Raw genomic sequence first — 12,151 nt, 5'->3', positions numbered from 1 at the left:
TTTTAAAAAATCTTATTTTGATTGTTTTAAAAGGAATTGTTAATTTTTCTGGCTCCACAAGGCAGCAGCATCCCCAAGTACTCCATGATGGAGTGAAAAAAACCATTGGAATTCCCTGCTGGGATGCTGTTTAAAAATATTATTTTAAAGGAATTGGTGATTTCCTTGTTCCACGAGGCAGCAGCATCCCCAAATGCTCCATGCTGGAGTTAAAAAGCACTGGAATGTCCTCCCGAGACCTTCCCCCCTCATAATATTAATAATTTGCATTGAAAGGAATTATTAATTCCCTCGATCCACAAGACAACCAACATCCCAAAATCCGCCAAGTCCTTCCGCACTGGAGTAAAAAAATGTTGAAATTCCCTTCTGGGACACTTTAAATATTATTTTAAAGGAGTTTTTTGAGTTGTTCCATGAGAGCAGCATCCCCAAATCCTCCACTGTGGAGTAAAAACCAAAGGAATTCCCTCCTGGGCCACTTTTTAAATATCATTAATATTTTAATATTACTATTATTGTTTGGCTTTTAAAGGGTTTATTAATTCCCTTGATCCATGAGGGGGGTTGTATCCCAAAGTCCTTCCAGGCTGGAGGATAAAATAAATGGGTTAAAAATAGAGTTGTAAAGCCCAAGGCAGCAGTTTGGGGGCCCCTCGGAGCTTCCTCCTTGGAGCCCCTGACGAAGCAGGAAACAGCCAGGGAGAAAACAAATAACACAAATTTATCGAAATTCCAGCTTTCCTATAACACAGAGGAGGTTTTAGGGATAAACCCGGGAGTTTGGGGTCAGCTCGGGGTTAAACGAGTTGATTTTATGGAAATAAACGGGTGATTTGTCCCCAAATTCCCCATCCAGCTTCTTTCTTTATCAGCGAGGAGTTAAAGGAACCTGCCCTGGGCCCCACGTGGGTTTGGCAGGAGCTGCCTGGGCAAAGCTGTCCTTAAAAATCCACTTTTCCTTTTATTTAATTATTTTTTTCCCCCCAAACTTGCCTTTAATGGTGAAGCTCAAACCGAAAGGCTCCGGTCCCGGAGCGTGTTTGGAATGGGAAGGGAGCGGGAGGAGCTGACTCACCGTGACCCTGCTCGGGAAGAGCCTCCAAAAAGCCACTTTGCTGCCAGTTTTACCCTTTCACCTCTTTAAACTGCTGGGATTTCATCCAAACACGCGGGTTTTTTCACAGGAATTTCCCCCCAAAATCCAAGTTTTGGGGGCTGGCCATAAAAAAAGAATCTTTTTGCAAAGTTAAAATGGGAAAGTTGATTTAATTTTTTTTTTGTTGGGTAGTGAGTGGCTGCTGTGGGAGCTCTGAGGTGTCGTTGCCTCTCACCTTCCCGGAGCAAAGTTCATCCCGGCTGTGCATCCCTGTCCCTGCAGCTCCGTGACTCACCTGTGTGCTCAGCTCCGGGGGGGAGTGCCCCGCACTCCAGAGCCTTCCCTGAGCCAGGAAAAGGCAAAATCAGCCCCCAGAGACTCCGGGGGATCCCTAAAAACCAAAGGAAAATCATCCCAAATCCCTCTAAACACAAAAGTTCCCTCCCAGCCCACCCAAATCCCGAAGCTCCTTCGTTTCTTATCAACACTTATCTGAGCACAAGGTGCTTTTGGCATTCCCAGTGTTGCCTATCCCGGGTTTCTGGGGATGGCTGAGGTCAGAGTTGGAATTTGATTTTTTTGGGGGGGCTGGGGAGGGGGGAGATTTCCATGGTTTTTTTTGGGATACCACCAACTTCCCAGCCCGTTTCTGGCCTCCCAAACGCGGCGTTTTCTCCTCGGGGTGGATTTATTCCGGAGCACCAACCAAGTCCAAGTGCCAAAACCTCCTTGATTAGTTGTGTTGGGGCCAAGCCTAATTAATGAGCTTCATTAATGGGGCTGGCCTCGTTCCCTCTGCTCTTTCCCTGGGAACTTTCCCGCAGAGGGAGGTGGTGGCCGGAGCGGCGAGGTCAGGGAGCAGCATTAATTCCATTATTTATTAAAAAAGGGAGGAAAATGGTTCTTAAATATTAAAAAATCTCCTTTTTGGAGGGGGTTGGAGTCTCCCCTCCTGGTTTAGGTGGGACCTGAGGCATTAATCCCTTGGGAATATTAATCCAAGGGGCCGTGGGAGCATCCTCGGGGTGACGCGTCGGTACCCAGGGAAAACCTCCCTCCCCCCCTCAAATTAAGGGGCTTATAAATTTCACGTGGCTCATCCCAAAGCTGATTAAGTGGGAATGTCGGATCCTGGTTCTAGTGCCGGGAAAATCTCCTGCCCGGGATAATTGGGCCGTTAACGAAGGTGGCCCGAGCGCTGCCCTGCCCTGACCCTGCTCCCAACAAGGCTCCGATTGTTGCTCTGGCTCAGGCGGGAGGAAGAGGAGGCTCGGGAAGGCTTTGCCAACTAACCGGGATTTTGCCCGGTGCCCCCTAATTGGGCTGCCATGGCACAGCTTCGTTGGCAGCACCCGGAGCATCCCGGGCTGGCACCGTGCCCGAGCGTCACGTGGCGGCTCCGAGGGGACCCTGCACGTCCTGATAACGCTCCAGAGCCAGAATTCCTGGAATCCCCCAGACTGTGTCCTTCTGAACCCCCAAAATGATATTTTGGACGTTATTATATCCCCCTTTAGCGCCTATAAGTGAGTTTTCTCTCCTGAGGGTCGTGCCCTGCAGCTTCCCGGCGTCCCCGGGCGCTCCGGTGGCGGGGCAGGATCCCGGCTTGACCCCTATTCCCTGTTTTCCCGCAGATGACGGCCCGCCTGATGCTGGCAGTGGGAGGAGCAGTGCTGGGCTCCCTCCAGTTCGGCTACAACACCGGTGTCATCAACGCCCCGCAGAAGGTGAGCGCTCCCAGACCCTTCCAGCAGGAAATTCCAGCCCTTCCATCGCAAAATTCCACCCCGTGTCTGAAAACAAACCGGCATCTCCCGCCAGCCCGGCTAAAATAGTACATCCCATCCCACTAGGCAGCTTATGGCCCTAATGGGATTTGTGAGGGAGTTGTTGTGCTCCAGCCTTCCCGGGAGGATCGGTTTCCTCCCTGCCCCGCGTTTTTGTTGGGAACTGTCCCGGCAGCGCCGCAGGATGCTCTGGGTGTGGCCGCTGGAACTTTTCACCTCGGCTCTCAGCGAAGGTCTGGGAGTTAATCAGGGCTTGAGTCACCTCGAGTGGCTGCTCCGACGGGATCCCCGAGTTGTGCATCCCGGGAGGAGAGAGGGCTGGCTGGGAAGTGCTGGGAGGGGAACGGAGTGCGGGAGGTGTTGGCTCCTCCCCTAGTGTAGCACCAGGGTCCCCCAGCCGCTGGTAGACCCGTGGAAAACAGGGATTTTTCCCAGATTTGGTGGCTCTTTGAGGTGTTTAAGGCTTGGAAAAGTTAGCTCAGAATTCCCACGTGGTGCGTGTGGCGTTCCCTGGCACAGCTCCTGTGCTGGGATAAGGTGTGGAGGGACACCCTGCCGGGAGCAGAGCCACCCCTGGGATCGCCATCCCAAAGAATTAAACCCACCCAGGCAGAGTTTAATCCCATCCCAGGGAGGGGCTGTGGAATGTGGCCTCGAGTGCCGAAAAATCCCTTGGGAGAGAAGACCCTTTGGAGAACCTGCCCAGACCCCACCAGTGTGGGAAGAGGAAAAAAGCTGGGAATTTATTCAAGGTGTTGTGTTACATAGTATCAAATCCTGGGATTCCAGATCCCATCCAGCACCTGTGGCTGGAGGCATCATCCTGCTGGGATATCCTGATCCCTGCTCTCCTTCCTCTGCATCCATCCCTGGATGGGTCCACCACCCTCCTCCAGAGCCAGGCAATGGGAGCAGCATGGGAGCCCTTGGAGCTGGGAAATCCCTGGAATTGTGCTCAGCAGCTGTTCCCTGGCATCTGCCCTCGTTTTCCCGGGCTGTGGCACTGTGGGAAGCAGGAGTGCTGTGGTCACCACCCCAGCAGGAGCCACATCCCAGGAGCAGCGTTGCTTCCCTGTGCTGAAGGATTTCTCCCCGTCCTGTCCCAGTCTGTGGCTCCAGGGGACATGGGCAGGGATTGTGGAAAGCTGGGAGCTTCCCATGGGAATGAGCTCCAGAGCCTCCAGTGCCCAGCCAGGCCAGACCCCACCATGGGTGTTGACTCAGTTTTCCTCCTGATTTTTGGGATGAATCCCTTGGGCTTGGGCCAGGATGAGTCACCTGCACTGGGGGAAGGATTTGGGATGTTCTGTGTGGAGGCACAACGGGAAGCAGGATGAGGGTGGTCCTGGCAGTGGGATGTGCTGGACACGGGGATGCATCTCATCCCACCTCTGAGGGGGGTGCAGTGGGATGCAGGACTGGGGGGAAGCACATCAGGGATGCACTGGAATGGGGGTGGGGATGCATTGGGATAAACTGGAATGCAGGATTGGTGTTGGGATGCAGGGTGGGCATCTATAGGGGTGCAGGATTGGGATGGGAAGGCATCAGGATGCATTGGGGCACAGGATTGGGATGCATTGGGATAAACTGGGAGATGCTGGATTGGGGTTGGGATGCAGGTTAGGGAGGGATGCACTGGGATAAACTGGGGTAAGGATTGGCATGTGGATGCATCAGGGCTGGCCTGGGAATGCCCAGGGATGCAGGTTGGGATTGGGGGTGCATTGAGGTGCTTCGGGGCACAGGATTGGGATGCACCAGGATTGGGAATCATGGAGGAGCAGGATGGGGATGCATCACAAGGCTCAGCTGAGATGAGAGAGGAGGAAAAACCAGATTATTTTTTTCACCCTTCTCCCTTTAAACTTGTTTTTAATCTCCTCCTTCCCCAAGACACGTTGGGCTCTCCCGTGCATCCCTGTTTTCAGGAGGAAGGACAGTCAGGTCTTACCTGCAGAGACCCCCCAGCCCCCACCAAAAGCCTGAGCCAGCCCAGGCTTCTCCAATAATCCTCTCAGTTACTTATTTTGGGAATGTTGGGGAAAGGGGAAAAAACATTTAAACCTGCAGTCAAAGCAGGAGGGAACAAAATCTCTCAATTATGGAAATTCTACTGATTTAGGTGCTTTGGAAAAGGAGCAACTTGGAAAAACACTGATACTCTTGGCATTTTTAGCTGAACCCGGGGTGTGTTTCTTGTGCTGCCTCTGCTGGGGCTCCTGTTTGGGCTTGGATTGATGGGAAAGGTGGAAAGTGAAGCAAACAGGGAACTGGGAGTGAGACCCTTGGGAGCAGTGAGGTACTGGAGCCACTGATGTCCAGCAGGGCAGGAATCTCTGCTCCTTCCAGCTGGGCTGGGTGGGGTGTGTTGTGGAGCCCTTGGCTGAGCTGGTTTGGGTCTGGGTGACCCTTAAATCCTGGAATTCCAGAAGGATTTGGGCTGGAAGAGCCCTTTAAAGGGTCACTTAGGCCAAGGCTCCTCCACAGGCAGGGACAGGAACTTGTGGAGGCTGTTGGTGCTGGGCTGGCTTTAGAAGGACACTGATATGTACAAAGGATATAAAAAAAGTGTACAGAGTAAATACAAAAGTACACAAAGTATATAATGCAAAAGTACACAAAGTATTTATACACGTATACAAAGTATATGAAACATACAAAGTATATATAAAATATAAAAGCATACAAAGTATATGTAAAACATACTATATATAAAATATACAACACATATTTTCATATACAACATGTATAAAATGTGCAATATATGAAAATATACTATGTGTAAATATACTATGTATAAAATATACAATATAGAAAACATACAAAAAATATATATATATAATATACTATATGGAAATTATGTATAGAAATATCTTAAAAATATAAAAGGGGTGTTCTGTGAGGATGGGGTTTAAATAGGGGCTCTGTTGGGTGTCAGTGCTCTGGAATCACAGCCGGAATACTGTGCTATGGAATGACTGTGGAAAAAAACCTGGAAATCCAATTCCTGGAGCAGCCAAGGGGATGGGATGGGATGGAATGGGATGTGCTGCTGAGCTCCTGCCCTTCCTGCTGCTGCCCTGGAGCCCGGGGGAGCAGCGTGACCTGCCCGTGCCCGGCGAGGGCTTTGGCAGCGCCGCGGCCGCTCCTGCCCGGGCGGGGCGAGCCCAGAACTCGTCCGGCCGCATTTCCCCGGCAGGGCCCTCCCGGCGCTGGCGCTGGAGCCGGGCCCGGCGCTCGGTGACGCATCGTCCCGTGAGCTGGGGGGGGCACAGGTGGCACAGGGTGGGTCTGACCAGGGCTGTGGCTTTTGCAGGTGATTGAGGATTTCTACAACCGCACGTGGCTGTACCGCTACGAGGAGCCCATCAGCCCTGCCACGCTCACCACGCTCTGGTCCCTCTCCGTTGCCATCTTCTCCGTCGGGGGCATGATCGGCTCCTTCTCCGTGGGGCTCTTTGTCAATCGCTTTGGGAGGTGAGTGCTGAGCCTGGTGGATCCGTGGTGGATCCGTGGTGGACCTCAATGAGGGGGCTTTGCGGCCTCACCCCACCACGGCATCCCCCTAGGATGGCTTTGGGCACCTCCCTCCTGCCCAGGGCTGTGTTGGGGTTCTCCTGGTGTTCCTCATGGTCCTCCTCCCACCCCTCCCCAGACGCAACTCCATGCTAATGTCCAACATCCTGGCCTTCGTGTCCGCCCTGCTCATGGGCTTCTCCAAGATGGCTTTCTCCTTTGAGATGCTCATCCTTGGCCGCTTCATCATCGGCCTCTACTCAGGCCTCACCACCGGTTTCGTGCCCATGTACGTGGGCGAGGTGTCCCCTACTGCACTCCGGGGAGCCCTGGGGACCTTCCACCAGCTGGGCATTGTCCTGGGCATCCTCATCGCACAGGTGAGTCATGGAGAGCCTTTGGGGGGGTGTTTGCCCTGGTTTTGATGCTCACAGAGTCTTCAGGGCTGAGGTGCTGTGGACCTGCATGGCCCTTGAAGTGGAGGTGGGATGGGATGGTTGGAGCTGGAGCTCAGCAGGAGCGGGGATGCCGTGGGGCCTGAAGGTCTGGGTTGGGCAGAACCAGGATACAGCTGCGTCCCCACAATGGGTGTCCCAGCCTGCAGTGCACCCACGAGCAGCAGAGTTGGGTCCAACTGGGACTTTTCCAGCTGGGAAAGGGCGGGTCAACCCCTCCTCTGCTCCTCAGGTGTTCGGTTTGGACTTGATCATGGGGAACGACTCGCTGTGGCCGCTGCTGCTGGGCTTCATCTTCGTGCCCGCCCTGCTGCAGTGCATCATCCTGCCCTTCGCCCCCGAGAGCCCGCGGTTCCTCCTCATCAACCGCAACGAGGAGAACAAGGCCAAGAGTGGTGGGTGGTCCCTCCCCGAGCCCCTCCTGCCACCCCGGGGGGGCCTCGGCTGCTCCTCACCCCACCTGTCCCCCCTCAGTCCTCAAGAAGCTGCGGGGCACGACGGACGTGAGCAGCGACCTGCAGGAGATGAAGGAGGAGAGCCGGCAGATGATGAGGGAGAAGAAGGTCACCATCATGGAGCTGTTCCGCTCGCCCATGTACCGCCAGCCCATCCTCATCGCCATCGTCCTGCAGCTCTCCCAGCAGCTCTCGGGCATCAACGCGGTGAGTCCGGGGACACCTGGGTCACACAGCCAGGACCACAGGGAGTGTTTGGAAGGGACCCACAAGGATCATGGAGCCCAACTCCTGTGGGGCTCAGGGAATGGCACACAAGGGCATCAAACCCATGACCTGGGTGTTATTGGAGCCTCACTCTGACCAGCTGAGCTCATCTCAGGGTGCCGGGGTCAGCTCGTTTCACCCAGTGCCTGAGTGGTGGTGGCTTCAGGACCTGACTTAAGGCACATCCCTGCCCTTTGTAGGTCTTCTACTACTCCACCAGCATCTTTGAGAAGTCGGGGGTGGAGCAGCCTGTCTACGCCACCATCGGCTCCGGCGTGGTGAACACGGCGTTCACGGTGGTCTCGGTGAGTGTTGGCCCACCGAGGCCTCACAGGGGAGGGTGGGGGAGAAGGGGCCTGTCCTGCAGGCTGGGGAGGTGCTGATGGCTGTGTCTCCACCCCCAGCTCTTCGTGGTGGAACGAGCTGGGCGCAGGACCCTGCACCTCATCGGCCTGGCGGGCATGGCGGGATGTGCCGTGCTCATGACCGTCGCCCTGGCACTGCTGGTGAGTGTGGGGCTGAGGGGGCAAGGGGAGGAGGAGGAAGGACCTGTCCTCTTTGAGGTGATGGTTGGTCCCCACTGCCCACGTCTCTCCTGAGGTCCCAGAATTCCCGTCTCCAGCTGGAAGAAGCCTCGTGGCTCCTCTGCCAGCACAGCTGGCTGCTCTCACCATCTGGGGTGTCCAGGTGCTTCATTCCCCTTCTCCACACTGACCTTCTCCCTCTCCCTTGCCTAGGAGCAAATGCCCTGGATGTCCTACCTCAGCATCGTGGCCATCTTCGGGTTCGTGGCCTTCTTTGAGATTGGCCCCGGCCCCATCCCGTGGTTCATCGTGGCAGAGCTGTTCAGTCAAGGCCCCCGCCCCGCTGCCTTCGCCGTGGCCGGGCTCTCCAACTGGACCTCCAACTTCATTGTGGGCATGGGCTTCCAGTACATCGCGGTGAGCACCGGGGGGGCCGCAGTGGGAGTGGGGGTGTGGCTGGGGGCACAGGAATCCAGGGGGGCTCAGGTGTCCTGGGGCTCCCAGGAATCTGGGGGAGTCTCAGTCCCACACCCACTGACTGTTGGTTCTGGATGGATCCAGATCCTGAATCTGTGTCAGGGGTGGAGATGGTGTCTGGGCAGGTCCTGATGATGGGTCCTGGTGGTGGATCCCTGTGCCAGACTCCAGTGCAGGTTCCCACCGCTGGATCCTGGTGTCAAATCCAGGTGCTGGATCGTGGTGCTGGATCTCATTGCCATATTTTGGTGTTGGATCCTGGTGCCAGATCCTAGTGCTGGGTCCCAGTGTTGGATCTCAGGGCCACATCCTTGAGCCGTAAAACCTGTGCTGAAGTCATTTGGTTGGGTGGAGATCCCATGGGGAGAGGGATGGAGCTGGGACCTGGAGAAGGAGCAATGATTGGACTTGATGATCCCTTATGGATCATCCCAACTTGAGATATTCTATTGGGTCTTGAATGGTGGTGGCAGGTGTGGGCAGGGTGGTCACCAGGTGGTCCTTCAGCTGTGGCTCATCACTCTGGTGAGTCCAGAGAAGGGAACAGAGCTGGGGAAGGGGCTGGAGCAGCAGCTGAGGGAGCTGGGGGGGCTCAGCCTGGAGCAAAGGAGGCTCAGGGGGCACCTTCTGGCTCTGCAATCCCTGCCAGGAGGGGGGAGCCAGGGCGGGTTGGGCTCTGCCCCAGGGCACAGGGACAGGAGCAGAGGGCACGGCCTCAGGCTGGGCCAGGGCAGGGGCAGGGGGCACAGCAGCAGGAATTGCTGCCTGGAAAGGGTGGGCAGGGGGCACAGCAGCAGGAATTGCTGCCTGGAAAGGGTGGGCAGGGGGCACAGCAGCAGGAATTGGTGCCTGGAAAGGGTGGGCAGGGGGCACAGCAGCAGGAATTGCTGCCTGGAAAGGGTGGGTAGGGGGCACAGCAGCAGGAATTGCTGCCTGCAGAGGGTGGGCAGGCACTGACAGAGGCTGTCCAGGATAGTGATGGAGTCCCCATCCCTGTAATGGTTCTAAATTTGTGTGGATGTGGCACTTGGGGACATGTTCTGATGGTGAACTTGGTGTTGTGTTGATGGTTGGACTCAGTGATGTCAGAGAGCTTTTCCAACCTCACCAATTCCAGGATTCCGTGATCTCCGCTCACCCCTCCCTCTTCCTTCCTTCCTCCCCAGCAACTCTGCGGCTCCTACGTCTTCATCATCTTCACGGTGCTGCTCGTGCTCTTCTTCATCTTCACCTACTTCAAGGTGCCGGAGACGAAGGGCCGCACCTTCGACGAGATCGCCTCGGGCTTCCGGCAGGGCGGGGGCGGCCAGAGCGACAAGACCCCGGACGAGTTCCACAGCCTGGGCGCTGACTCGCAGGTGTAACCGCTGGTGTGCCCCAGGTGGCACCGCTGCTGTGCCCGAGGTGGCACCGCGGGTGGCACCGCCGGCGCCTCCACCCCGACCGGGGGTTACCCCTTTGTACAGAGCCCAGGCAGGAGGGAGCGGGGAGGGGTCCGGCCCCGCACAGATGCCCCTTCCCAGCCTCCCCCGCTGGTTTATTGGGGACAGACTGAGCTATTTTATTATTATTTTATTTTGTTTTTGTTTTCCTGCTAGGAACGATTTTTATTTTATTTTATTTTATTCCGTAGCTGGTCTCGCGTCCAGGATTTCAAAGCCAGTGTAGGCGTTTCCAAACCCACCCAAGGCTCCTTCCCAAGACAGGAAGGCGCTTCCCTGTTTTTTATTAATGACGCGATTTTAGGTTATTTAACGACAAAAATCACGTAGAGGAAGTTTTTAAAGCTGGAAACTTATTTTTTAACATTCTAATCATAGAGAAAAAAACCCAATCACCTAAATTGACTAAACTAAACCCAACAGTTATTTTTATTTTTTAAAAAACAAACCATCAAGAAAACGAGTTCTTTTGTAAAGTCTCCTCGGTTTCAAGCCCCGCGGTGGGTTCGTGACCGGGACCTCCTGCCCGGGGCCGCGCGGAGGACGGAGCCGTCCGGATGGAGCGCTTGGAAAGGTCAAACCCCGGCGCAGGCTCCGCTGCTCCACCTGAATTCCAGCCGGGAGGGGGAAAGGGGACAGGGGGGAACGTGCTCTGGTGGAATTTTGGGGTTAATCTTGGCAATATTTGCCCGACAGTGAAGCGCCAGCGGCGGCGACACACGACAACATCCCACCACCCCCTCCATCTCCACCCCCATCCTGGGACTCACCAAATTCCAGCACCGCATGGATTCAGCCGTTTCCTGCTCTGTGTATAGACTGGAAGATATTTATATTATATATATTTTTGTTCAACGGTTGTTAATACTAGAATTTAAGTTATAGCGTTTCTGATTTGTCAAGCCAAGTACTGTAAATATTCTTGGAGTATATTCACACTGTATAATGTATACAAAAGGTACAGAAAAAGGTTATAGTTTCTATAGCAACTAAGAAAAAAAAGCTTGTACATGGTTAGGATGACTTTTTGTATAGTTCTGCACTGTAGTTGTATCTATTGCACTGAATTTCAGGCTGTAGTATATTAAACAAAAAAATACACATGAGAAATACTGTCCTTTTCAAACAAAACTGAAAATACACACAAAAAAAAGAGCATTTCTGTGAGTGCAGCTGCTGTGGGAGCTCCTGGCACATTCCCAAAGCCACAGAGAAGGTTTTTTGTTTTTGTTTTTTTTAATAGTATCTTTTTTTTTATTTATTTGCCTGGTTTGGAAGTGATGACACTTGACCACACGTGGAAGAAAATAAAGGTTGTGGCAGGGGGTGAAATCAAATCTCTACAAACCCCCCTGTCCTCAGCTGGTCCCAGCCTGGCCCCACAGGGGCCTCCGGGGGTGAGTGAGTGGTTTTTTAAACAAATCCCTACAGTGAAGTGCCAAGAGGAAGGTGTGTGGTGTGAACAATAAAGGAGAATGTTTGCAGCGACCCAGTCGGCTGTGTCCAGTGCCTTTATTTTGTGTGCCGTGCCTTTATTTCACATCCAGTGCCTTTATTTTGTGTGCCGTGCCTTTATTTCATGTCCAGTGCCTTTATTTTGTGTGCCGTGCCTTTATTTCATGTCCAGTGCCTTTATTTTGTGTGCCTTGCCTTTATTTCATGTCCCTGTGCCTTTATTTTATATCCCTGTCCCTTTATTTTACTTTCCTGTGCCTTTATTTTATATCCCTGTGCCTTTATTTCATGTCCCTGTGCCTTTATTTTGTATCCCTGTGCCTTTATTTCATGTCCCTGTGCCTTTATTTTGTATCCCTGTGCCTTTATTTTGTATCCCTGTCCCTTTATTTCATGTCCCTGTGCCTTTATTTTATATCCCTGTCCCTTTATTTTACTTTCCTGCGCCTTTATTTTATATCCCTGTTCCTGTATTTCATGTCCCTGTGCCTTTATTTTGTATCCCTGTGCCTTTATTTCGTGTGCTGTGCCTTTATTTTATATCCCTGTGCCTGTATTTCATGTCCCTGTGCCTTTATTTTAAGTCCCTGTGCCTGTATTTCGTGTGCTGTGCCTTTATTTCATGTCCCTGTGCCTTTATTTTGTATCCCTGTGCCTGTATTTCGTATCCC

At 53.6% G+C, this 12,151-nt stretch overlaps 1 protein-coding gene across 2 annotated transcripts in view; it reads left to right on the top strand.

Annotated features, from left to right (window-relative positions):
• The window catches only part of SLC2A1 (solute carrier family 2 member 1), a 13,473-nt gene extending 1,960 nt beyond the window's left edge, over positions 1-11,513 (top strand). The window contains exons 2-11 of one of the 2 annotated variants that reach the window (XM_071575708.1): positions 2,734-2,826; positions 6,206-6,366; positions 6,545-6,785; positions 7,093-7,255; positions 7,335-7,522; positions 7,783-7,887; positions 7,987-8,088; positions 8,320-8,523; positions 9,750-9,941; positions 10,722-11,513. In XM_071575708.1, coding sequence (XP_071431809.1) covers positions 2,734-2,826; positions 6,206-6,366; positions 6,545-6,785; positions 7,093-7,255; positions 7,335-7,522; positions 7,783-7,887; positions 7,987-8,088; positions 8,320-8,523; positions 9,750-9,941; positions 10,722-10,724 — 1,452 coding nt within the window. In that variant the 3' untranslated portion in view covers positions 10,725-11,513. Of the gene's footprint in view, positions 1-2,733; positions 2,827-6,205; positions 6,367-6,544; positions 6,786-7,092; positions 7,256-7,334; positions 7,523-7,782; positions 7,888-7,986; positions 8,089-8,319; positions 8,524-9,749 lie in introns of both variants that reach the window. The other variant, XM_071575707.1, reaches the window with a different exon arrangement.
• The last annotated feature ends 638 nt before the right edge of the window (positions 11,514-12,151 follow it).

The sequence above is a fragment of the Pithys albifrons genome, chromosome 22, assembly GCF_047495875.1.
Source record: "Pithys albifrons albifrons isolate INPA30051 chromosome 22, PitAlb_v1, whole genome shotgun sequence".
In the NCBI taxonomy this organism is placed as follows: Eukaryota; Metazoa; Chordata; class Aves; order Passeriformes; family Thamnophilidae; genus Pithys; species Pithys albifrons.
This window is presented reverse-complemented; position numbering and strand designations above follow the sequence as displayed.